The 20,968-nt window shown below is 52.0% G+C and overlaps 3 protein-coding genes across 7 annotated transcripts; 1 reads left to right on the top strand and 2 right to left on the bottom strand.

The window, feature by feature from the left end:
- Nucleotides 1-1,537: 1,537 nt before the first annotated feature.
- CBLN3 (cerebellin 3 precursor) lies at nt 1,538-6,137 on the bottom strand. Its single transcript, XM_058540846.1, has 3 exons — nt 4,941-6,137; nt 4,491-4,610; nt 1,538-4,127 (listed from the first exon to the last, which is right to left on the bottom strand). The coding sequence occupies exons 1-3, from the start codon at nt 5,319-5,321 to the stop codon at nt 3,930-3,932; spliced, it is 699 nt and encodes a 232-aa protein (XP_058396829.1). The 5' UTR covers nt 5,322-6,137; the 3' UTR covers nt 1,538-3,929.
- A 3-nt stretch (nt 6,138-6,140) lies between these two features.
- KHNYN (KH and NYN domain containing) lies at nt 6,141-14,923 on the top strand. Of its 2 annotated transcripts, none has more exons than XM_058540833.1 (8): nt 6,141-6,229; nt 7,011-7,231; nt 8,047-9,146; nt 9,290-9,420; nt 9,507-9,603; nt 12,539-12,646; nt 12,854-12,955; nt 13,520-14,923. In XM_058540833.1, exons 2-8 carry the CDS (start codon nt 7,031-7,033, stop codon nt 13,770-13,772), a joined length of 1,992 nt encoding a protein of 663 aa, XP_058396816.1. In that variant the 5' UTR covers nt 6,141-6,229; nt 7,011-7,030; the 3' UTR covers nt 13,773-14,923. The 2 variants fall into 2 exon arrangements, with proteins under 2 accessions (XP_058396816.1, XP_058396818.1); XM_058540835.1 differs by lacking the exon at nt 6,141-6,229 and adding an exon at nt 6,237-6,365.
- A 1,379-nt stretch (nt 14,924-16,302) lies between these two features.
- Nucleotides 16,303-19,369, bottom strand: SDR39U1 (short chain dehydrogenase/reductase family 39U member 1). Of its 4 annotated transcripts, none has more exons than XM_058540842.1 (6): nt 19,319-19,369; nt 18,928-19,034; nt 18,748-18,830; nt 18,246-18,367; nt 17,336-17,482; nt 16,303-17,065 (listed from the first exon to the last, which is right to left on the bottom strand). In XM_058540842.1, exons 1-6 carry the CDS (start codon nt 19,332-19,334, stop codon nt 16,653-16,655), a joined length of 888 nt encoding a protein of 295 aa, XP_058396825.1. In that variant the 5' UTR covers nt 19,335-19,369; the 3' UTR covers nt 16,303-16,652. The 4 variants fall into 4 exon arrangements, with proteins under 4 accessions (XP_058396825.1, XP_058396826.1, XP_058396827.1 ...); XM_058540843.1 differs by having other exon boundaries at nt 17,336-17,479; XM_058540844.1 differs by lacking the exon at nt 17,336-17,482.
- Between the last annotated feature and the right edge of the window lie 1,599 nt (nt 19,370-20,968).

Raw genomic sequence — 20,968 nt, 5'->3', positions numbered from 1 at the left:
CTTAGCATCCTTGAAGTCTGAGGAGCTTTTTGCACCTGGAGAGGAACACTAACCACCCTCTGTGCTTTATTTATTCTTTAATCTATTTACTTCATACCTACTTAAGCAAAAATTGTTTAAATATTTAAATATTATTTATATAACCAAGTCAAAATCTACACATTTTACAAATCAAATTATTTAAACATTGATTGCAAACTTAAATCCTCCTAGTATTTCAATAGAATCACAAGTATAACATGTCAGCTTCTCTAAAAGCATCAAACATTTTGGTAAAGTACACACATCTGACAAGATTATACAATTTATTACACTTAAACCCACTATAAAACTGGGTTTGTAGACCCAAGAGCTGGACATTATCTCAGTTCAGACCAATTTTTGAATTTGGATAGCTAAAAGAACATTATCTCAGTTCAGATGAAGTTTTGGATTATTAATCGATAAATTCTTGGTTGGGACCTGGGAACTGGTTTACTTGCTAAGATGAAAATCTGAGCCAGTGTTTATCTTGTATATCACGGGAAATTTTCAAGCCCACACCTTTTCCATGCATTTATTGTATTGTAACTGGATGCCTTTTCTTTTTTTTTTTATTTAAAGATTTTATTTATTTATTTTTTTCCCCCCAAAGCCCCAGTAGATAGTTGTATGTCATAGCTGCACATCCTTCTAGTTGCTGTATGTGGGACGTGGCCTCAGCATGGCGGGAGAAGCGGTGCGTCGGTGCGCGCCCGGGATCCTAACCCGGGCCGCCATCAGTGGAGCACGTGCACTTAACCGCTAAGCCACGGGCCGGCCCAGGATGCCTTTTTTTTAAATGATGTCATCTTTAAGGGTGGGACTATGATGTCCCAAAGATGTCCATGACCAAATCCCCGGAAGCTCTGAGTATGTTTCATGGCAAAAGGGCCTTTTTCAAATGTAATTAAGGTTATTAAAATAGGGAGACCATCCTTGATTATCTGGGTGGCCCAATCTAATCACATGAGCCCTTAAAATCAGAGAACCCTCCAGTGAGGTCAGAGACATGTGGCAGAAGGGTAGGTCTGAAAGATTCAAAGTGTCAGAAGGACCTGGCTTAGAGAAAGAGGAGAACGAAGACCTTAGTCCTACAACCATAAGGAACCGAATTCTGAGTGAGCTTGGAAGTGGATCCTTCCACTTCAGTAAGGAAGGCAGCCCTGCCTACATCTTGCCTTTGACCTTGTGAAACCCCAAGCAGAGAATCCAGTCACACTCTGCTGGACTTCTGACTTACAGAAACTGAGAGAATAAACAACTGTTGTGTTAAGCCACTAAGTTTGTGTAATTTGTTACACGGCAATAGAAAACCAATACAATAACTTTACTGATATTATTTACAAATTTATCTAGCTTATTTGCATTTTAAAAAGCTTCTAGTTGTTTTCCCCAATATCCAATCTCCTCTTCTTCCTTATTACAAAACTGCTGACTTTTGGCTGGGCATGGCTGCCTGGAATAAAGACTCTATTTCCTAGCCTGTCTCCTGCCAGGCATGACTAAATTCTAGCCAACTAAATGCAATCAGAAACGTCAGGTGCACCTTTCAGAAAGCGTCTTTAAAGGAGTGTGCCTTTTCTTCCTTCCTCCTTCCTGGGGGCTATAAGGCTGATGTTATGGCCGGAGCTCAAGGAGCCATCTTGCGCCAGGAGGTGACATGCTAAATGATGGGCTGTGTTGATCATAAAACTGCCATCCATCCCTGGACTCTATTTGCAGATTTTTCTATGTGAGGCAGAAATAATCTTCTGTCTTGTTTAAGCCATTATTATTTTGGGTTTCACTGTTACTGTAATCTCATTATAATTAGTAGGGTAATATAGAGGCTCCCTTTCCCAAGAGATGAAGGATCAAGTTTGAACAGTGAGCAGTTATCTTTTGGATGTTTGACCAATTCCTCATCTTGTAACAAACACACTGTTGGACTTTTTTTCTTCCTAGTTGTAATACATGACCAGATGGTGCCAATCAGTCTCTTTCACTCCTGGTACAGTTCCAACTTTCTCTGGAATTACTCACAGCTTACTGTATCCACCCCTCCCTACTTACATAGATAAAAATAAATGTACCTTATGAATAGATAAAATACTATATACTCTTCTACTTATCACAATTAACTAAAAATATCCTATTATATTCATTCTTCTTCACACAGTGTATTGGTTACCTTTTGCACATTTTATAGTAACTTTTTGCTTCTTGAATATTACTACAGAGTCATGGATTTTAAAAATTCACCTTGTTCCAATTAGCAGTATTATTTTCCTTTTGATTATCAAATTGTCACAGAATGTCAACAGAGAGCCTTTTAAAATTGTTTTTTTTTTTTGCCTTTTCAGTTCTACTCTATACATTGACAAAAGTATCCTTCTTTTTGGTCATCAATATGTTCCAGGCCTAGAGTTATTTAAGACACAGAGCTATTCTCCAAGGAACTCTGAGTCCCTTTAAAGGTGAATAATATTTGAGGCAAAGATCCAGGTGCTAAGAATGCATATCAGATTTTTCCTGATGTTGTTTCTAAGTTTGAAAAAGTTGTTTCTTTTGAAAACCACAAATTCACATTGGTATTTCCTATTTAACTCAAGCATTACCAAATCCTTTTTTTATTTGACTCTAATATACAGTTTTAGATTTATTTTCTCTACAACATACCTGCTTATATTCTATAACTCCTGATCCAAATTGTAACAGCATCTTCTCTCTTTAAAGATCCTAGAGTGTCTCATCGACCATCCTTCTCTAATTACTTTATTGATGGATTCATCCATGCTGGGCCAATGGGACAGCGAGATAAGACAGAGAATTTATAATACTGGAAGGAGAGTAGGTGAAGGGATGAATCGTGGAATCCAAGGTAATGAGACTTTTAAGAAGGAGGATAAGACAGCACAAATCAGGAGAAAGAAGAGAGGTTATGGGATAGTCTGGAAAAGGTACAATAAAGGTAACCGAGAGAGCTGGGAGGAAGGAGGTGGCAGTCAGAGCGTGGAGTGATGGAAGTTGAGACTACAGAGGTGGAGCAGTTCTAGGAGGTGGCCATGGTCATTGATATGTTTCAAGCCTGGATATCTACACTTGCCCACATATGACCTTCTACCCCCACCTCCAGCTGCCCAAGGAAGCTCTGCACACCTGACGTGACCCAGGAGGCAGCCACCAGCTCTGTGGCAGAGCAAACATACACACTCCATGTCTCAGGTGGGGAGGTGAGGGCCACAGTCCATCTGGGACCTGGCACAGATGGACGCCTGGGTTTGCTGCTTGCTGGCTGCCCTAATGTACATAAAATATGAGTACCATGTGCAGGCTGGGCGCATGCCGCCTTGCTGCCCTACCAGCCACAGGCACCGGGCTGCTCCATGGCCCTCCCCACACTTCTGCTGGTGGCTGAGCCTCCCGCCCTAGACCATGAGGCGCTGGCTCAGCTTCTGACTGTGCTGACTGAGATCTGTGATGCTGGCACTCCTCACAGGAAGGAGCCTGCAGGGTACTCTCAGGCTGGTCCATCTGGGCCCCTGTGGGGGCCTGTCAGGCTCACCTGTGCCACCTGTCCCTAAATAGCACTGAGCAGGAAGCTGGGGGCAGGGGGGCGGGACAGGAGCAGAGTCTGCAAAGTAGCACAGGCCTCCCTACCTGTCAAGTGCTGTCCTGACTAGGGCTGCAGGCACAGAGATGCAGTGGGAGGCTGGGAGGGCAATGGGGAGGGGAAGAGGGGCCAGGTCCTGAGACACCACAGCTCTGCTCTTCACCTTGGGTGTTCGGCACAGGGTCCCATGCAAGGAAGTGGAACACAGACAGCCAGAGGCAGCCTCTCTCCTGCCCCAAAGATGCTGCTTCTGGGTAGAAGAGGGCAGAGGGCAGAGGGCAGGGGCTAGATTCCCATCCTTGAAAGGCTTGAGCCCTCAGAGTGGGAAAATGAGGAAGCCAGAAAAACTTGAATATTTCCAGCCACCCAGCAGGTTCCCCCGACGCAGGCGCAGGGACACCCGGTCCCCGGGGTCCAGGGGCAGTAGCACAGAGCTGGTGGCTGCCTCTCGGGTCACGTCAGGGTCGTTGGCAAAGGCTGAGATGACAGGCCATGTGTTCAGCATCAGGCTCACCTGGGGAGGGGAGCCTAGTTAGCACCTCTCCCCAGCCCTTCTCCTAGGACTGCCACTTTCCCCAGGGCTCCCTCTCTTCTCTCCAGCCCCAGAGGGACACTCTGGAACCTGGGAACCTGGGGTTCAGTGCACTCCTCTGGAAGGGCTGAGGGGTGGCCAGTGTTGGACTCTGCCCCTCCTCCACACCCTCTGCTAGGCAGGCCCTTTCCTCCCACACAGGAGTCCCTTGCTCCTGGCCCCCCAGGACACAGGTCAATAGAGGGTATGCCCAGGGGTCAGCTGGGCTCCACTTATTCCCCCTCCCTCCCCTCTCTTCCCTTCCCAAGCCAGGGAGCCAGGGATGGGGCCCAGCACGCAGGTCACCTGGACGGTTTGGCGGTTGTACACCTTCACCACATGGAACCGGAAGCTGTAGACGCCTCGGACAGGGGCCACGAAGGAGCCTGAGGCCCGGTCAAAGCCACCGCCCTCGTTTACTAGGACCTGCAGGAAGCAGACCCTGCTGAGTGGGGCTCGTGGGGGCTCGAGGATGCCTGGGGCTCAGGGAAACCACTGGGTTGGGGGAAGGGGCAGCGAGTAAGAAAAGAAGGGGTGGCAAGTAGACTCGAACAGGAGGGATGCACGGATTCAAAAGGAGGAATGCACGGATTCAAAAGAAACGGTGAGAAAGAGCAAGGAGGGGTGTGGGCAGGATGTAGGGAAAGGAGGCAAGCAGTGGGGTTGAGAGGCAACTGGCCACAGTGGGGGGCTGTTTCCATAACAGCAAAGTGGGCTTGAACAGTTGGGTCCAGGTCCTTGCAGGTAGGGGATTACCTGGTCGAAGTAGATGGCCCCACTGGTGCCATTGCTGATCTCGCCTGCTGGCTCATGGTGGTGGCTTCGGACTGCAGCAAATGCCACTCTTCCGGGGGGCGCCTCTCCCAGGGCTGCTCCCCCAGCCCCCCCTGCGGCAGCTCTGCTGGGTTCACAGACCACCAGGCACTCGCCCTCCAAGAGGACAGGCTCTGCCCCCTCCTGGGCCCACCCAGCTCCCAAGGCCAGAAGCACTAGGGCCAAGGGCAGCCCGGGGCTGAAGGAGGGACCTGGCGGCCAGTGCTGCTTTGCTCCCAGCATGGCTGAGTGGCTCTGTGACCTGCAAGTCCTCCTCTTTCTGCTCCTTTCGGTTTGCCCTCCTCTTCCCCAGACTCTCACCATCCCTCACCCCGCTCCTCAGCCCTCTCTGGGACTCAGTGTCACCTGGTCCTGTGGCATCTCCCTCTCCATACCTCTCTGTGCCCCACAACTCTGTCCTGCCTCTCACTCCTGCTGTCACTGTAGTTCCCTCCTCCTTGGCAGGGCACAAAATGACAGCAGTTGGGCTCTGGGAGGGAGAGAAGGGATGAAGCAGCCAGAGAGGAGGGCTACAGCCAGAACCCAGGGCAGCCCCTCCAGAGAGCACTGAAGGCGGGAACTGGGACGACAGAGAACATGGGTGTGCGTGTGAGAGTGTGAGAATGCGTGACTGCGTGTATGTGAGTGTGTGAGCGTGTCCATATGCGCGAGAAACAGCTCCCACGGCCCCTTCCTCCTCCTCATCTCCTCTCTTTGAAATCCCTCACAAGTCAACTGCCCTCTCAGCGGCGTGTTTTCCACTGACGGAAGCAAGGGGGAGCCCTTGTCTTTTCCCCACAATTGTTTTGGTGGAAAGTGTTTGCGCCAACAGTGTCACTATCTTGTGACCCTGGGCCAGTCTCTTTCTCTCCATGGTTTTCCATATCTTCATCCGAAAGGACTGGGTTAGTTCCTTTAAGATCCTCTTCACCTCCAACTCTCAGCGAGCGGTTCCTCTTTCCTGAGAAACCACTGCGCAGAACGAGCGAGCGAGAACTCACCGAAGCGGAGAGAGCAGGTGGGGCAGGCAACGGAGAGAGCCCAGGAGAACTCCGGGCGAGCGGGCGGGGCGGGGCCGGGGGCGGGGCCATATCCGGGGGCGGGGTCGAGGCCGGGCGGGCGCCGAGGCCCCATGCAGGCCCAGCTGCGGGAGGGGCCCGGCTGACTCCGCCCCGGGCCAGGAAGTGACTCAAAAAACTATTCGAGATGCAGAGAAGAGAGGTCCCCGTTGGGTGAGGAATCCGGGAAGGCCCGCCCGAGATTCGGGCCCCCTCCCTTCTCCCCTGGGCCGGGGGCGCGGGCGAAGCTGGGGCAGGCGGGCACCGAGAGGCGCCGGAGGGACTGAGGCGGCACGGGCGGCCGAGGCGGGTAGGCGCCCCGTCCCCTGCGCCCGGGCCGCGGGGACCGGAGGCCGCGGCGCAGAGCGGTCCGGGGGCGGCGGCCGCAGGCAGCTGTGGGCGGGGCCCGCCCGGCCCCTGGGTCCCCAGTGGGGCGCTTGGCGCTATCTAGGGGGCCAGAGGACGGCGGAGGGAGGGGGAGGGGTGGGAGTGGCTAGAACCTTGGAAATGGCAGACTGGGGACCCCGGAGGATAGCCCAGTTCAAGCCCTTGTGCGGATTCATCTTTAAGAGGTCGTCTTGGGCCCGGAGGTTGCAGAGTCCCCCGAGGAGAGGGACTCTTTCGTCACCTGTCCACTCCTTCTGGCCTCCAGACCAAGCTGGAGCCCCCCACCCTTCCAGCTCAGGGCTGTGGTCATAATTTTTAAAGACCAGGCACCCATCCCAGATAGACAGCCTTATTTATCCATGACTTCCTCTCCGGAGAGAAGGCCGGTGTGGCTGGATAACCTGACACTCCCCTCCTACCTCCAAGATGGACTGATATGCTTGTTACCTCTTGAGTTGTTTACCGGATCAGTAACTAGGTGCGACCTGTTGATAGCTGGTGTAGGCCGCGAGACCAAGATTTGGGTTGAGGGGACGGCAGAGCTCTGAGCTGCCTTCCCTTCTTTCAGGGCCGGGCGGCCAGGCAGCCATGCCTACCTGGGGGGCTGGCTCGACGTCCCCTGACCGCTTTGCGGTGTGTGCGGAGGCCGAGGACAAGGTGCGGGAGCAGCAACCCCATGTGGAGCGCATCTTCAGCGTGGGGATGAGCGTCCTTCCGAAGGACTGTCCTGAGAACCCTCACATCTGGCTGCAGCTGGAGGGCCCCAAGGAGAACGCCAGCAGAGCTAAGGTGAACGCCCCTCCCTGACCCTTCCGGGGAACAATGACTTCCTCCCCCGTGGAGGCAGGGGAGAGGAGGGGCTGGGGCGGATCTTCCTCCTTGCTGGTCTCACTGGCAACCTCAGCGGCCTTGAGCTTTGAGGGACTTCCTAACTATGTTTATCTGGAGTTTTGGTTTCATTTGTGCTGTGACGACCCAAGTTCTGCCAGGGCTTGGAGACAAGTGATTCAATTCAAATCACTGGTGCTTTTTGGGAGAGTAGAGATAATCCGGTTGGGCAAGCAGGCCCCACCAAGGAATTCTCTGTGAGGTGGGAGGCTGGGCCACATTGCTTCCTTGGGAGTCAGCTGGGGCTTCTAGTAGGGCTCCACCACCTACCAGCCTTGAGGCCCAAGTCTCAGTTTTCTTATGTATAAAATGTAAATAATAGTATCCACCTCATTGGGCTTATTGTGAATGAGATAAAGCATGTGACGCATGAGTTCAGTAAAAGTTAGCAATGACAATCATTATGATGGAAATATACAACACAATATACACATATAAATATTTAGAGAGACAGCCTTGTAACCAATTAATTATAATATCTCAAATTGAGTCAAGTTCTAAATGGAAATATTAGCCACAGGCTATCAGCTGAAAAGGGAAAGAAGTGAGATTCTGCATCCCTTTTTAATCCCCGTTTTTGTCAGGATCTGTGGGGCTCCGTTGCTCTGCAAAGGCATCTTGGAGCTCAGGGGAGAGCAATGGGCCTGAAGGGGCTACTGGGCCACTTACGATCCCAGCAGTCTCCTTTTTCCTCCCTCCCATTTTTTCCCTCCCAGGAATACCTGAAGGGTCTCTGCAGCCCGGAGCTGCAGGATGAAATCCACTACCCATCCAAACTGCACTGCATCTTCCTGGGAGCCCAGGGCTTCTTCCTGGATTGCCTGGCCTGGAGCACGTCAGCACATCTGGTGCCTGGGTCACCTGGCTCGCTGATGGTCAGTGGCCTGACTGAGGCCTTCGTCATGGCTCAGAGCCGAGTGGAAGAGCTGGTGGAACGGCTGAGCTGGGACTTTCGGCCAGGGCCAGCCCCTGGAGCTGGAGTGCTGAGAGACTTCTCTGCCTTGCTGGAGGCCCGGGGGGATGCCCACAGAGAGGCCCTGCTGCAGCTGCCCCTGGCCGTCCAGGAGGAACTGCTGAGCCTGGTGCAGGAGGCATCCAGGGGGCAGGGGCCCCAAGCACTCCCCTCCTGGAAGTGTGGGAGCCCAGGCCCACTGGGTGCTCAGTACCAGGGAGTCAGAGCTCCCCTGAGTGAAGGCAGCGAGTCCCTGGACACTGGACCTATGGGGCGAGGAGAGTCAAGGGGAGAGAGACAGGCTATGGAGAAGGAGGGAGGGAGGCAGGGTGGTCTCAGGGAGATGGATTTGGGGTGGAAGGAGCTGCCTGGGGAAGAGGCCTGGGAGAGAGAAGCGGCCTTCAGGTTGCAGTCAGAGGGAGGAGAGGCAGGGCAGGTGGGGCCCTTGAAAGGGAAGGCCCTGGGGAAGGAGGAGGTGCCTCAGGAAAGAGGAAGTTTCTGTGTCCCCAGTGAGCCTCTTGGTGCCCAGGGTCCCTGTCAGAGGGTACCTCCACCCCGGGGAGCCTCCCTCCTCCAGCGGCTCCACAATGGGAAAGCCTCACCTCCAAGAGTGCCGAGCCCCCCACCTGCGCCCGAACCCCCGTGGCACTGTGGAGACCGAGGAGACAGGGGAGACAAGCAGCAGGTCGTGGCTCGAGGTCGGGGGTCTCCGTGGAAACGAGGCACCCGGGGGGGCAACCTGGTGACTGGCACGCAGCGTTTCCAGGAGGCCCTACAGGACCCTTTCACCCTGTGCCTTGCCAATGTGCCTGGCCAGCCAGACCTCCGTCATATTGTCATTGACGGCAGCAACGTGGCCATGGTGTGAGTACCCAGTGGGGCTGAGGGTCCTGGGGAGGGGGAGGACATGGGCAGTTCTGGGGACATGTGCTGAGGGGCAGGCAGTCCAGTCAGGCTGCCAGGCCCCTCCTCTGGGGCCCCAAAGTGCTGACCCCTTCTGACCGCAGGCACGGCCTCCAGCACCACTTCTCGAGCCGGGGCATTGCCATTGCTGTTCAGTACTTCTGGGACCGTGGCCACCGTGACATAACCGTCTTTGTGCCTCAGTGGCGCTTCAGTAAGGATTCCAAGGTCAGAGGTGAGTTGGGCCTGGTCTTTTGTGTCCTGGGATAGGCCCTGCTTCCACCTTGAGGGTAACTCTGTTATGCTCCACTGTTTCTCTAGAGGGTCACTACCTGCAGAAGCTGTACTCCCTCAGCCTGCTCTCCCTCACTCCCTCTCGAGTCATGGATGGCAAGAGGATCTCCTCCTATGATGACAGGTACTTGCTTCTCTATTGGCCTCAGGCTTGATGTTCAAGGAGCCCAGTAGAAGACTGAGGGAGAGACAGATGCTCCTGACCCTTTGTGCTGTCTCTAGGCCTGGGTAGTGGGAAAAGAGCCAATTATTCCTCCAAGTGCTTGTAAGACTGGGTAGGTAAACCTGCCTTGCAGGCGAGATGAGACGGATGGTTGTTTGCCCATTCATCATTCGGTTTTCACTCATCAAACTAAATGATGCCTTGTGTTTATCTAGTGCCATAGTGTCTAGAAAATACTGGCTTAATGGAAAGATGGGAAAGCTAATGACATGAGTAGCTGACAGATGCCTTCTTACAACCTAAACTCGAAACATGTAGAGAAATTCCCCAACCTTCTGGAAAAACCAGAGTAAATGTTCCAAATAGCAAGACAAGTGAAGAGTCATAATCCATGCATAATAAGTCTGTACACAACATGGTGCAATAGAAAGATCGCTGGACTTAGAATTTGAAGATCTGAATTTGAGCCCAAGTGGCACTCCTCCTTGACTCGGACTGTGGACCAAACGTAGAGGGTTAACCTCTTTGTCTCAGGGTCCTCTTCCATTCATTCACCCTCCTCGAGAATATAAAAGAAGATAAGGTATGTGCTCGCTGCACTCAAGGTGCCAGGCAAGCGTTCAGTGATATTCCCCAACCTGTCTTGGCCCCAGTGTGGCAGAGGCTCTTACTCCTGTGGTACAGAGCTGGAGGCAGAGGGGGAGCATGGTTAACTGGCAAAGGCGCCTCAGGGGCAAAAGAAAAGGAGAACTTACAGCTGCCAGGGGGTTGAAATGAAAACCCAGGGCACAGTCCCTCCCAGTGCACATACACCAGGTGGGAAATGGGCAGGTTTTAAAAGCTAATTCATCAATTAAAAAATTTACAACTACAAGTTCTTTATTCTCTGGGATTTTCCATTTTAAATAAAAACTAGTTTCCAAATTGTAGTGATGATACATTTTGTCTTTTCAAATACTTAACTTTTACTCACTACCACGTAGGGTATTCTACCAAAAGGCAGTTCACTTTCTCCTGAGGCTGTTCTGTTTTATGTCTGGATTTCACAGATTATCCAAGATTTGGAACCTTCTTTCCATACCAGCATTGACACAGAATTGAAACTGAAGATTGAGTCAGTTGTAATGAATTTTAAAGGCGTGTGTCTGTACAGTTGTGTAGGTCCTGGTAGGCAGACAGCACAATATGAATCTGGAATTTTGCCTAGTTAACAGTGAATAGGCACAGTGGTGGCCAGCATAGGCCTACTGACTGAATACTGCTGAACAACGTATGATGTAACATGATAATAGTAAAACCTGCTTCACCTGAAAGATCCTTTTGTATATCATATGTATACCATATACATTTATATGTCATCCTCTTAATTTGTTTTCCAGACAGAAACTCAGAACCAGTCTAATCTTGATTACCAGTCCCCTCTCTAATACTCTGTGTTTCAGATACTGATTGCCCACTTAGTACTAGGTGTCTGGCCTGCAGAAGGAGGCAGGAATGCTGGGAATCAGGCCAGACCTGATTCTTGACGTCAAAGAGCCCAAAGAAATGATAAATTCTACAGGAATTCGGAAGAAAGGGCGCCCCCTTGTGGCTGGGGTTTTGTGGGAAAGGAGGGATTTGAGAGTTTTTGGTTGATTGAGAAGGACCTGGGATGGGCTGGATCTCTTGGTTTTTAAACCTGTTAAAAAAAAGATTCCCACCCACCACCTCATGAGTCCTACCCCAGTCCTGTGGAATCAGAATGACTAAAGTGGGGCCCAGGCATCTTTTTTTTTTTTTTTTTTGTGAGGAAGATCAGCCCTGAGCTAACATCCATGCCAATCCTCCTCTTTTTGCTGAGGAAGACCGGCCCTGAGCTAACATCTATTGCCAATCCTCCTCCTTTTTTTCCCCCCTCAAAGCCCCAGTAGGTAGTTGCATGTCGTAGGTGCACATCCTGTTAGTTGCTGTATGTGGGACGCCGCCTCAGCATGGCCGGAGAAGCAGTGAGTCAGTGTGCACCCGGGAGCCGAACCCGGGCCGCCAGTAGCAGAGGGCGCGCACTTAACCGCTAAGCCACGGGGCCGGCCCCCCAGGCATCTTTTTTAAAAAGTTTCCTTGGTGATTCTGATCATCACTGAGGTCTGGGAAGCACCTTCCAGATAGAGGGAATAGTTTGAGAAATGTGCAAGTCAGCACAGGACATGTTTGGAGAACAAGGTGTAATCTGATCATTGATTTTGGCAGGAGTTGAGAGTACATTAGGAATGTCAGGAGAGACGAGGCCATAAGGGTGGCTTGGAACTGGATTCTAGAAGGCCTTAGCTGCCAGGCCTGGGCATGTGGACTTTATTCAGTAGATAAAGAGCACGTGTGGAAGAGTTTTGTATATGGGAGGGTTATGTGTAGGGGAAGAGCATGTTCTCTTCGCGGGGGTGCAGGAGAGACTGGAGCGTGGTAAATGGCTGGGGGCAGGGGACCACCTCATCAGGAGGCTATGCAGTATCTCAGTTGCAATATCCCAATAGCTAAAGTGGTAATGGTGGGACTGGGAAGGAAGGGGGCAGAGTGGCAGGCTTTTCAGAGGAAGAACATAATGGGTTTGTGACCGATTGGTGAGGTAGGTGGAAGAAGACAGAGCCAGGGCCAGATCTTACTGTCTCTTACTAAGGAGGCACAAAGTGTTGGGTGGAGGATTGGGGTGAGTGGAGGGGATGCTGTTGGGAGACCACTTTGGATTGGTCTTCGTTTCCTCTCTAACCCATGGCACCTGTATCTACTCAGTCACCTGGTCGCTCGGTCAAGGTGAGGTGGAGGCCAAATCTCCTCACCAGAAGTGGGTCATGGGAGTCAACAATGCTCTTTGGGGTTGGGGCCTTGGAGAATCCCAGAATGGTCGCCATGGTTTTCGAGACAGGTTCATGGTGAAGCTGGCCGAAGAGACTGATGGGATCATCGTCTCCAACGACCAGTTCCGGGACCTGGCGGAGGAGTCTGAGAAGTGGATGGCAATCATCAGAGAGCGGTGAGGGAGCCCTGCCCTGAGAACAGGGCATGGACTCAGACCTTTCTCTAAAACCAGTTCTGCTCTGCCACCGGGTGAGGACTCTGGGAAGGGGCTTGACATTGCCTTGAAGGATGGTAGCCAGCAGCTTCTGGTGGTGTTGGTCTCAGCTGTCTGGAAGGTGGGCAAGGGCCCCTCTGTGACCATACATTCTCTGTTCCCATCCAGCCTGCTGCCCTTCACCTTCGTGGGAAACCTGTTCATGGTCCCTGATGATCCGTTGGGGCGACACGGCCCCATGCTGGATGAGTTCCTGAAGAAGCCAGCCAGGTAATGCCCCACATTCTCGTAGACAGCCCCCAGCACTGGCCTTTTCTCTGAGGGGCCTTGCAGGCCTGGAGGCTTGGGGGAAGCGTGACCTCAGTTTGGGCTGCCTTAATTCTATAGTAGTTTAAGTAGCCTTGGGCTTGGCCTTGAACTGCTTCCCAGGGAATCCTGACACAGACCCTCCTGGCTGGGAGGGAAGGTCCTTTGTCCTGTTTCCCCCAATCAGTGGGTTTGATGGAGTTATTTGGAAGATGGTTGCTTTTACTTACAGCCAGTTGTATTCCGCACGCCCTCTGCTGGACCGTAAGTGATTAATTTATTAAAGTAGAACTACATCACCCTAGTGACCGGGTTCACCTTCCTGGTTCCAAAGGAACTTTCCATCTTCCTTTCAGAAGTGGGTTGATAGTGCCGCTCAGTGGACAGCTTGGGGAACTGCAGGATTGCCCCTCAGAGCCAGGAATAGGCAGGGCAGTTAACTGGAGTGGAGAGCTGAGAGGTCCACTGAGCTCGAACTGCCTTCCAGGATGCTCATCAGCTCTTCTTGTTCTCTCTGCTTCTTCCCAGGGCACAGGGGTCTTCTAAGGCTCAGCATCCTTCCAAGGGCTTCACAGAACATGGTAATCAGCAGCAGGGAAGAAAAGAAGAGGAAAAAGGCAGTGGTGGCATTCGGAAGACCCGGGAGACAGAGCGGCTCCGGCGCCAGCTGCTGGAGGTATTTTGGGGCCAGGATCACAAAGTGGACTTCATCCTGCAGCGGGAGCCGTACTGCCGGGACATTAACCAGCTCTCTGAGGCCCTGCTCAGTCTCAACTTTTGAGCCTCACCTGCCTGAGTGGCTACCACTTGGTTGGCTCCAGCCTCACCCAGCTCAGCCCCTTGTGTGAGCACTCCCTCGGCTGCTCGGACGCTGACCCAGACTCACTCTGAGTCGGTGCTTTAGGTCAGGGAAGCACTGAGGAAGAGCATTCACGTGTAGGGGATATTCTTGCCTGGGGCACTTTGGGGTCGGGTCCCTAAGTGACCTGATCTCATCTTGAGTCCGGACCTCAACCAGCTCTCAGGAGGTCCTGCTCAGCCTTTACTTTTCAACCTTACCTTAGCACAGGGTTTCTGTAGGGTATGGGGCTGCTGGAAAGGGCAGGTCCTGGAGATTGGGATGGCGGCTCCTCCTCCAACCTGAGCTGGGGATGGAGGCTCGGGTGGTTGGGAAGTGAAGCCTTTCCTTCCCCTGGCTGAGGAAGGATGGAGGCCAGGATGCTCCCAGGCCTGGCTGGGCTCCTGGGTGCAGTGAAGGGAATGCTGGGCCCTGGAAAGGCTAGTGTCATGGGGCCCGGGTCACAGTGGTGCAGCAGGGAGCTGGTGGAGAAGGCAGAGGGAGACTTGGCTTCTGGTCTCAGCTGTGCCTGTCTGTGACCTTGACTGAGCTGCATGGCCTTTACTTCTGCCTATAAATCAGGGCTAAAAATGCCTGTTGGGAGGAGAAATGAGAACATGGAGGAGGGCCCCTTGGAGGGAAGGTACTTGGACCAAGTCTCAGGTGTGTCTGTGGCTGCACAGGCTTCCTAACCAAAACCTCACTTCCAGAGCGTGGAGGTCCTCTGTCCCCAGGGCCTGTGCCCTAGATTTTAACACTGCGTCCTCAGTATAATGTGCCCTGTAATGGCTGCGTCTCTTTTGGGCAACCCCCCAAATCCACATTTATAAAACAGTTAATTAGGGGTGACTGTTTGCATTACCAAAATACTCTCAGGGTTCCTATAAATGGCAGCTCTCCTGTTGCATTTGGGTGTTTGTTTACAGATGAACGGATGTGCCAGGAAGTCCCCGGGTAGATGCACATGCTGAAGTGTCGAGCATTCACCAAACCATGAGGTCATGCTTGGCAATGATGATGTTAATGTGCTCTGACCCTAGCATTTTCTCCGCAGAACACACGTGTTGCATAAAGCGAGGCCCACTTTTGCTTTGTGTGTTTGTGTGTGTGTGTGTATGGGGATGGGAGGGGTTATAGAGCTTGTATCTAGATGAACCAATGATCTGGAAAATGAAAACTGAAGAATCAGAGATGGAGGATACCTGACTGGCCACCAGACCAACTGCTGTCACATCAGGACATTCTCTCTCCACCCTGATGCCTACAGGTCATTGTTCTGCATCTGCTTGAAGTCCTCCTGTTCCCTGGGAATTGACTGCCTCCAAGGCAGCACGTTCCACCACACTAGTCAGTAGGCTTTCCTTTAGCATGCCCCAATTGTGCTTTTCCGTTACTTCTACCCTTGAGGCCGGTCATCCCCCCGGGAACAATACAGAGCCAGTCAACTTCCTAGCGTCCAAGACCCGATAAGGGAGTAACACAGGTGCCACTGGGTTCTGTGCTGTCTGGGCCCGGCAGCAAGGCCCTGGACGTGATCCTCTTCAGACTCTGACTTCTCCCTGAGCGGCACAGGAAGTTGAATACTGTTGTTCCAGTCCGTTCCAGCGACTAGCTTGGGGAGCTGAATGGTGATGGAGAGGGTCTCTGGGTCCCCGTGTCTGAGCCCCGCCTCCCCATTGATGAGGTGCACCACTAGACCATATTGACCTGGGCTGGGGGCAGGTGTGTTGGAGAGAGGCTATCCAGGGAGGTGACAATGACTTAAAGTCCCCTAGGAAGAAAGGAGATTGGTTAATATGGCCTGAATTGGGGGCTAGGGGAACTACTTCTGGTCAAGTTGTGGAAGATACCAGGGTAGATAAAAAGGGAGAGGGTCCTAGATGAACACTTGGGGCTTTGTTTCCTGAAGCCTGAGTCTATAGTTCTGGATAGGGTCCTTGCCCTTTTCACTTTCAATGATGGGGGTGTGCAGTAGGCCAGAGGTATCTTCTGCCCTTTCATGCTGGAGACCTTGGTTGACTGAAGTGGCCCCAATCAGATGAAAGGCAAGTACTAAGCTTCTTACAGAGAGGGATGTTGGCTTTGTCTTGCTGCAGGTTAATGAACTGGGACCAGTGTGTGATTGCTTTCTTAATTCACTGCCATTGGGTGACAGACTGAAGGCTGTCCTAGACTTGGGCCTCGACTCTTCCTCTGCTGGCATCCTAATGGCAGTGTGAATAAGTATGCAGGGTGACCACAGAACCCACTGGAAATGGAGCATCATTTCTCTTGTCTTCTAGTCTCTACCTTTATTATAACCTCATGCCCCAAATTTGTTACCAGCTCTTTTGGCAATAGAGGGACCAAGAAGGTCCATTGGTCCATTGCTCATTCTAACTTTCAAAACTCCATGTAGGGGAAAGAGTCATCTAGGGTGACATTCCTTGAAATAAATTCCAGGAGGATCTAGGCCAAAGAGATGAGCCAAAGCTAGTGAGATAATTTATCTTTATTGCCCAAACGACAGAGCATCCTGTACACAACAGAAAGGAGGAACAGGGCAGGGATGGGACCTGTGGAGAAACCAAACTTGGAGATTCTTTTCCTAGTAGTTGAAGAGGTCATGGTCCCACCTTGATGAGACTGTGACCTTGAGAAGTGGCTTGTCTTTCTCAGTTAAATAAGGTGGAGCAACAGAGCAATGAGAAAGGATAGGGGAGGAATCCCTAAGACCCAGAGGGTTTCAGGTCTCAAGTAGAGGAGCACCTGAGCCTATTCAAGGTCTAACAAGGAAGCCATTGTGGAGGGACAGGCCTCGGGCCCAGCCATGAGCCTCCCCACTTAGGCTACGACTTCCTTCAAGGCGGCCCCCAGCTCTGGGAAGGAATACTGGTAGCCAGTGGCCAGTGTCCGCCGGGGGACCACCTTCTGGCCCTCCAGCAGCATGATGGCACGCTCTCGCCCAAAGACAGCTTGCACCACAGTGCTGGGGAAAGGGATGAAGGCTGGGCGGCCCAGGGCTGCACCCAAGGCCTGGGCAAACTCAGCATTTGTAGTGGTGGAGGCTGGAGCCACTCCATTCAGGACCCCCTGCACATGGCTTGCTTCCAGGGCATGGGCCAGGATTCCCGCCAGGTCCCCGATGTGAATCCAGGGGAAGAACTGATGGCCTGAGCCGATGGGGCCTCCCAGGCCCAGGCGGAAGGGTAGCAGCATGTGACCAATGGCACCGCCCCCACGGCCCAGCACAACCCCTAGAGCAGGCAAGAAGGATGGTACAGGGAGGCCCCTCAGCCTCCAGGTGGCCCCACTGTTCCTCCTGCTTCCCCTTCCTCACTCCCCATGCTGACTTCGCTCTGTAGCAGTTGAGGGTGTGGCTTGTTGGGATTTCCTGTCCTCCCAGGTAGGTCAGAAGTGGTGGCATTGTCTCACTCTGTAAGCTCAGCTCCCCTGATCCCCCGACTCCCCATCCCAGAGAAGAAGGTCCCAGGCCTTCTTCTGATACCCAGGCCCCTGGGTCTCACCGGAGCGCACCACCACCTGGCGTGTAGAATCTCCCGGAAGCCTGGCTGCAGCTTCCCATTTGGTTACAAGGTTGGAGAAAAAGTCAAAATCCCCTCCTGGGCTGTCCTCATCATACTCTGCAGTTGGGCTGGGCTGGTAGTAAGCTGCTGGGGCAACAGCACTCATTTGCCCCGGGGTCCTTGCAGGCCCTTTGCAGTCCAAGGCTCCCCATGGCCTCACCCGCCTTGGCCCTTGGGATGTCCCCATAAGAAGACAGACCCATGGATATTTTCTCCTTGAGCTGACTGTTCCTGCCCTGAGGAACTCTTATCTTTAGTTGCAGGGCTAAGCTGAGCAGCTGCTAGAGTATAGTGGTTAGGAACAGAGACGTGGGTGCCAGGCTGCCTGAGTGTTAATCTCAGCTCCACCATTTATTAACTCTGTGCCTTGGCAAGTTATATAACCTCTGTGTGCAGAATTTTTGCATCTTTAAAATAGGAATAATAATAGTACCTACCTCACAGGATTCTTGTGAGGATTAAATGCTGTAATATGTGTAAAACACTTAGAATAGTGGCTGGTATATATGCTATGATTGTTGGCCATTATTTGGTCCCAAAGGTGAAATACAAGAATCAGGAATTCTGTTCCTAAAGAACTGTACTGTGAGAGTCAAGGGACTTGGGAGTAGGTGGGATTTTTCCTGGCACTGGGAGCAGTGCCACAACCCCCTCTATCTCTGAGGGTCCTCGTTTCTCAGCGAAAGTACATAAGGTCAGGAAAAACCCGCATGGATCAAGGGCCTAGGAAGTCCCTGTGCTTGGAGGACACCAGCAATCTGGGCATACGTAGCTAGAACGGCCTGAGCGCCCCCCTCACTGTGGACTCCCTTCCCCTGGCTCATGTAAGGGTTGGTGATTTGGTGCATACCTACACCGGTGACTAAGACCCAGGCCTGCGGGGGCTGTGGGGCCTTGGTGATGGCTCTAGCCAGCATGTGGGTGGTCTCCAGGCGGCTGCTGAGAACCTCTTTTTGGAAGGCTTCATTCCATCTGCAGGAGAAACATAAGGGAAATAAAGAGCCACTAAATACATACATGCAGGTATCCCTCCCTCTTTCCCTGGGGCTGGTCCATATCCATGTCTAGTAAAACCCTCCCTTGTGGCTTAGAGAAATGGTGCATCTTTCCTGCGGAGAGAAAAGGCATATCTTTTTTGGGCATCCTGAGTTATAAGTGGGGACTGAAGTCAACTGGCTGAGTGGGTATAAGGGCAGGTGGGCGTGGAGGGGTGGGGAGGGATGAGTAGTCCAGGATATAGGTTTAGTTCTCTATCTGGCAGCTCCGTTCTCCGCAGCTCACAGGTTCTCATCAGAACCGTGCCCTCTCCTCCCTCTGCTCTGAAGGATAGAAGCTTTAGGGCGCAGGCTGACCTTCGGAGAGGGTTGAGGATGTTCTCTCCGGCCAGGTTGACGGCGGCATCGCAGCGGGGCAGCCCCGACGTAGCGAGCTCATCCTGTTAGAGAAAGGACACAGTGACCGCGAGGCCCCGCCCTGCGCCGCCAAACCAGGCCTCCCCATTCTCCTCCCCAGATTCCAGAGGATGGACATACCCACGTGATCCGACCCGGCCCGGGCTTTCGGGAGACCAACGTCACTTCGTGACCCCTGGCTTTCAACAGCTGGGTTAGGGCTGTCCCAATGAAGCCTGTCCCGCCACCTGATCGGAAAATAACACGTGTTTATCCTCCTGGGGGCGCCTTCCGGTCCCCGCATGTGGCCCATCCTATCTGACTTCAGACTTCTCTCCTCCTCGCCCCCTCCCCGCGATGCAGCGGTCACAGAGATTAGCGAGATGCAACTTCTCGGGCTAGGAAGCCAAGGCCAGGTTGCCTGTGCACGTAACAGTGCCCTCCCTCGGAATGGCCTCCCAGTTTTCAATCTCTGTCTGGCTCAATCTTGTTTCCATAAACCCGCCTCTCACTCCCTTTCAGCCTCTCTCACCCACGAGCACCCGCATAGCGCCAAGGACCTAACGCGCATGCGTTAGTTAGAGCGTCCCTCCCCTTTTAGCTGCAACTACGACCTCTCTGCGCATGCGTCTTTCGGGAAGCGCGCTCCAATTAGGGGGCGGGCAGAATGGTGAGTGGGCGTGGCCCTGCCCGGGGACCCGGAAGAATTCGTAGAGGAGGATGTATATTTCATTGCGAGGCGTGGCTGGGACAGTGCGAGGGGTGGGGTTGGGGGGGACAAAGACACAGCGGGCGGGGAAAGAAGGGGAGGAGGCGGAGGAGGGAAGGTTTTAGTGCAGAAAACTACCCTTGACCTAAAACTCGAAGCTATTCAAATTGCGAAATTCTGGATGTCCAGTCCGTTTGGTGGATCAGTAATCCAAGAGAATCCGTCTACCGATACTATGGATTTCTTTCTACTCGGCCTATTATTTTATCTTTTCTTTTCCGTGTTCTGGCTCTTTCCTATAGGCATTTAAACATCCCAAAGTTCCCCTCATCTTAAAATAACCCTTCTCCAGCTCTCTTCTTCCTCTGCTAATGTCCTCTCTCTTCATCTTCATAGCCAAATTTCTCAAAAGAGTGGTGTCAATTTGCTACTTCCCAGTTCACTCCCGTCTGGCTTCAGCCTTTGTCATTAACTACCTCTTTCGCCAAGATTACCAATTTCCCATGTGTCACCAAAACGAATGCCTAGTTTTCAGTCATTTTTTTAGGCCTCTGTATCACTGGACCTTTGCTGCCTCCTCCTTCCCTTTGGAAATGCTTGTCTTTCAGCTTCAGTGAAAGCCAGACTCTTTTCTGGGTCTTTCTCCTAGCTTTTTTCAGTCTCTATTGCTTGTTTCACCTCCTCCATGGTCTTAAAATGTCGGTATTCCTCAAAGCTGGGTCCTAGGACCTTCTTCTCTTCCCATTCTGCACTTTTTCTCCCAAGCATCTACGTGGATGAATTCAGTTACCAGTTTTCCCAAACCCCCTATGTGACTTGAATCTCTCCTCTGAGCTTCTGAGTCCTATAAAAACTTACCACTAGACATCTCTTCTTGGATGTCTGAAACCTTGTTAATTTTACTACTTAAATTTACTCCTAGATCCATCTATTTTTCTCTGTCTCCGCCACTACCACTCTCCTTCAAGTTATTATCCTCTTTTGTCTAAATGCCTGCAATAGACTCCTAATAGATCTTCCTGCTTCTGTGTGTTTCTCCTCTCCAAACTGTTTCACACATTGCAAACAGAATGATCTTCTAAAAACATGCGGGAGGAACACTATGGTGGCATGTATATGTCCTAAAAAACTCCCATAACAAAATTCCTGGATATGCTGGATAAAACATAACACATCTCCATTTAAATGCATTGCTGAGTTAGCCAGAAAAATAAGGAAATTCCCAGAGACCAAAAACAAAGTGTTCCTTGGGACTGAGGCTACCTTGTGGTTGTTTGTCAGTCTCAGTAACTCAGAGGATTGGGTGACAGGAGGCAATGGCTGGGACTCAAGCATGGTTGGGTCTGAGACCTCTGCATAAAGCACTTCATGGGCTATGTCCTCCAGGATAAAGTGAACTTAAAAAAGCCCACTTAGTATCAAAGAACATAATCAGGAAATTTGTTTCTATAGGGTTGGCTCTTGGTTAGGATT

The sequence above is a fragment of the Diceros bicornis genome, chromosome 5, assembly GCF_020826845.1.
Source record: "Diceros bicornis minor isolate mBicDic1 chromosome 5, mDicBic1.mat.cur, whole genome shotgun sequence".
Taxonomy (NCBI): Eukaryota; Metazoa; Chordata; class Mammalia; order Perissodactyla; family Rhinocerotidae; genus Diceros; species Diceros bicornis.
This window is presented reverse-complemented; position numbering and strand designations above follow the sequence as displayed.

What these genes read in the sequence shown, in the direction of transcription:
- CBLN3 (XM_058540846.1), bottom strand. Translation starts at nt 5,321, where the DNA reads ATGGTGAGAGTCTGGGGAAGAGGAGGGCAAACCGAAAGGAGCAGAAAG. An exon ending in GGGCCATCTACTTCGACCAG is followed by an intron (nt 4,611 to 4,940) that starts GTAATCCCCTAC and finishes TGCTTCCTGCAG; the next exon opens with GTCCTAGTAAACGAGGGCGG. An exon ending in ACAACCGCCAAACCGTCCAG is followed by an intron (nt 4,128 to 4,490) that starts GTGACCTGCGTG and finishes TCCCCTCCCCAG; the next exon opens with GTGAGCCTGATGCTGAACAC.
- KHNYN (XM_058540833.1), top strand. Translation starts at nt 7,031, where the DNA reads ATGCCTACCTGGGGGGCTGGCTCGACGTCCCCTGACCGCTTTGCGGTG. An exon ending in AGAACGCCAGCAGAGCTAAG is followed by an intron (nt 7,232 to 8,046) that starts GTGAACGCCCCT and finishes TTTCCCTCCCAG; the next exon opens with GAATACCTGAAGGGTCTCTG. An exon ending in GGCAGCAACGTGGCCATGGT is followed by an intron (nt 9,147 to 9,289) that starts GTGAGTACCCAG and finishes TTCTGACCGCAG; the next exon opens with GCACGGCCTCCAGCACCACT.
- SDR39U1 (XM_058540842.1), bottom strand. An exon ending in ATCCTCAACCCTCTCCGAAG is followed by an intron (nt 18,368 to 18,747) that starts GTCAGCCTGCGC and finishes TTTCTCCTGCAG; the next exon opens with ATGGAATGAAGCCTTCCAAA. An exon ending in CCAGGTGGTGGTGCGCTCCG is followed by an intron (nt 17,066 to 17,335) that starts GTGAGACCCAGG and finishes TGCCTGCTCTAG; the next exon opens with GGGTTGTGCTGGGCCGTGGG.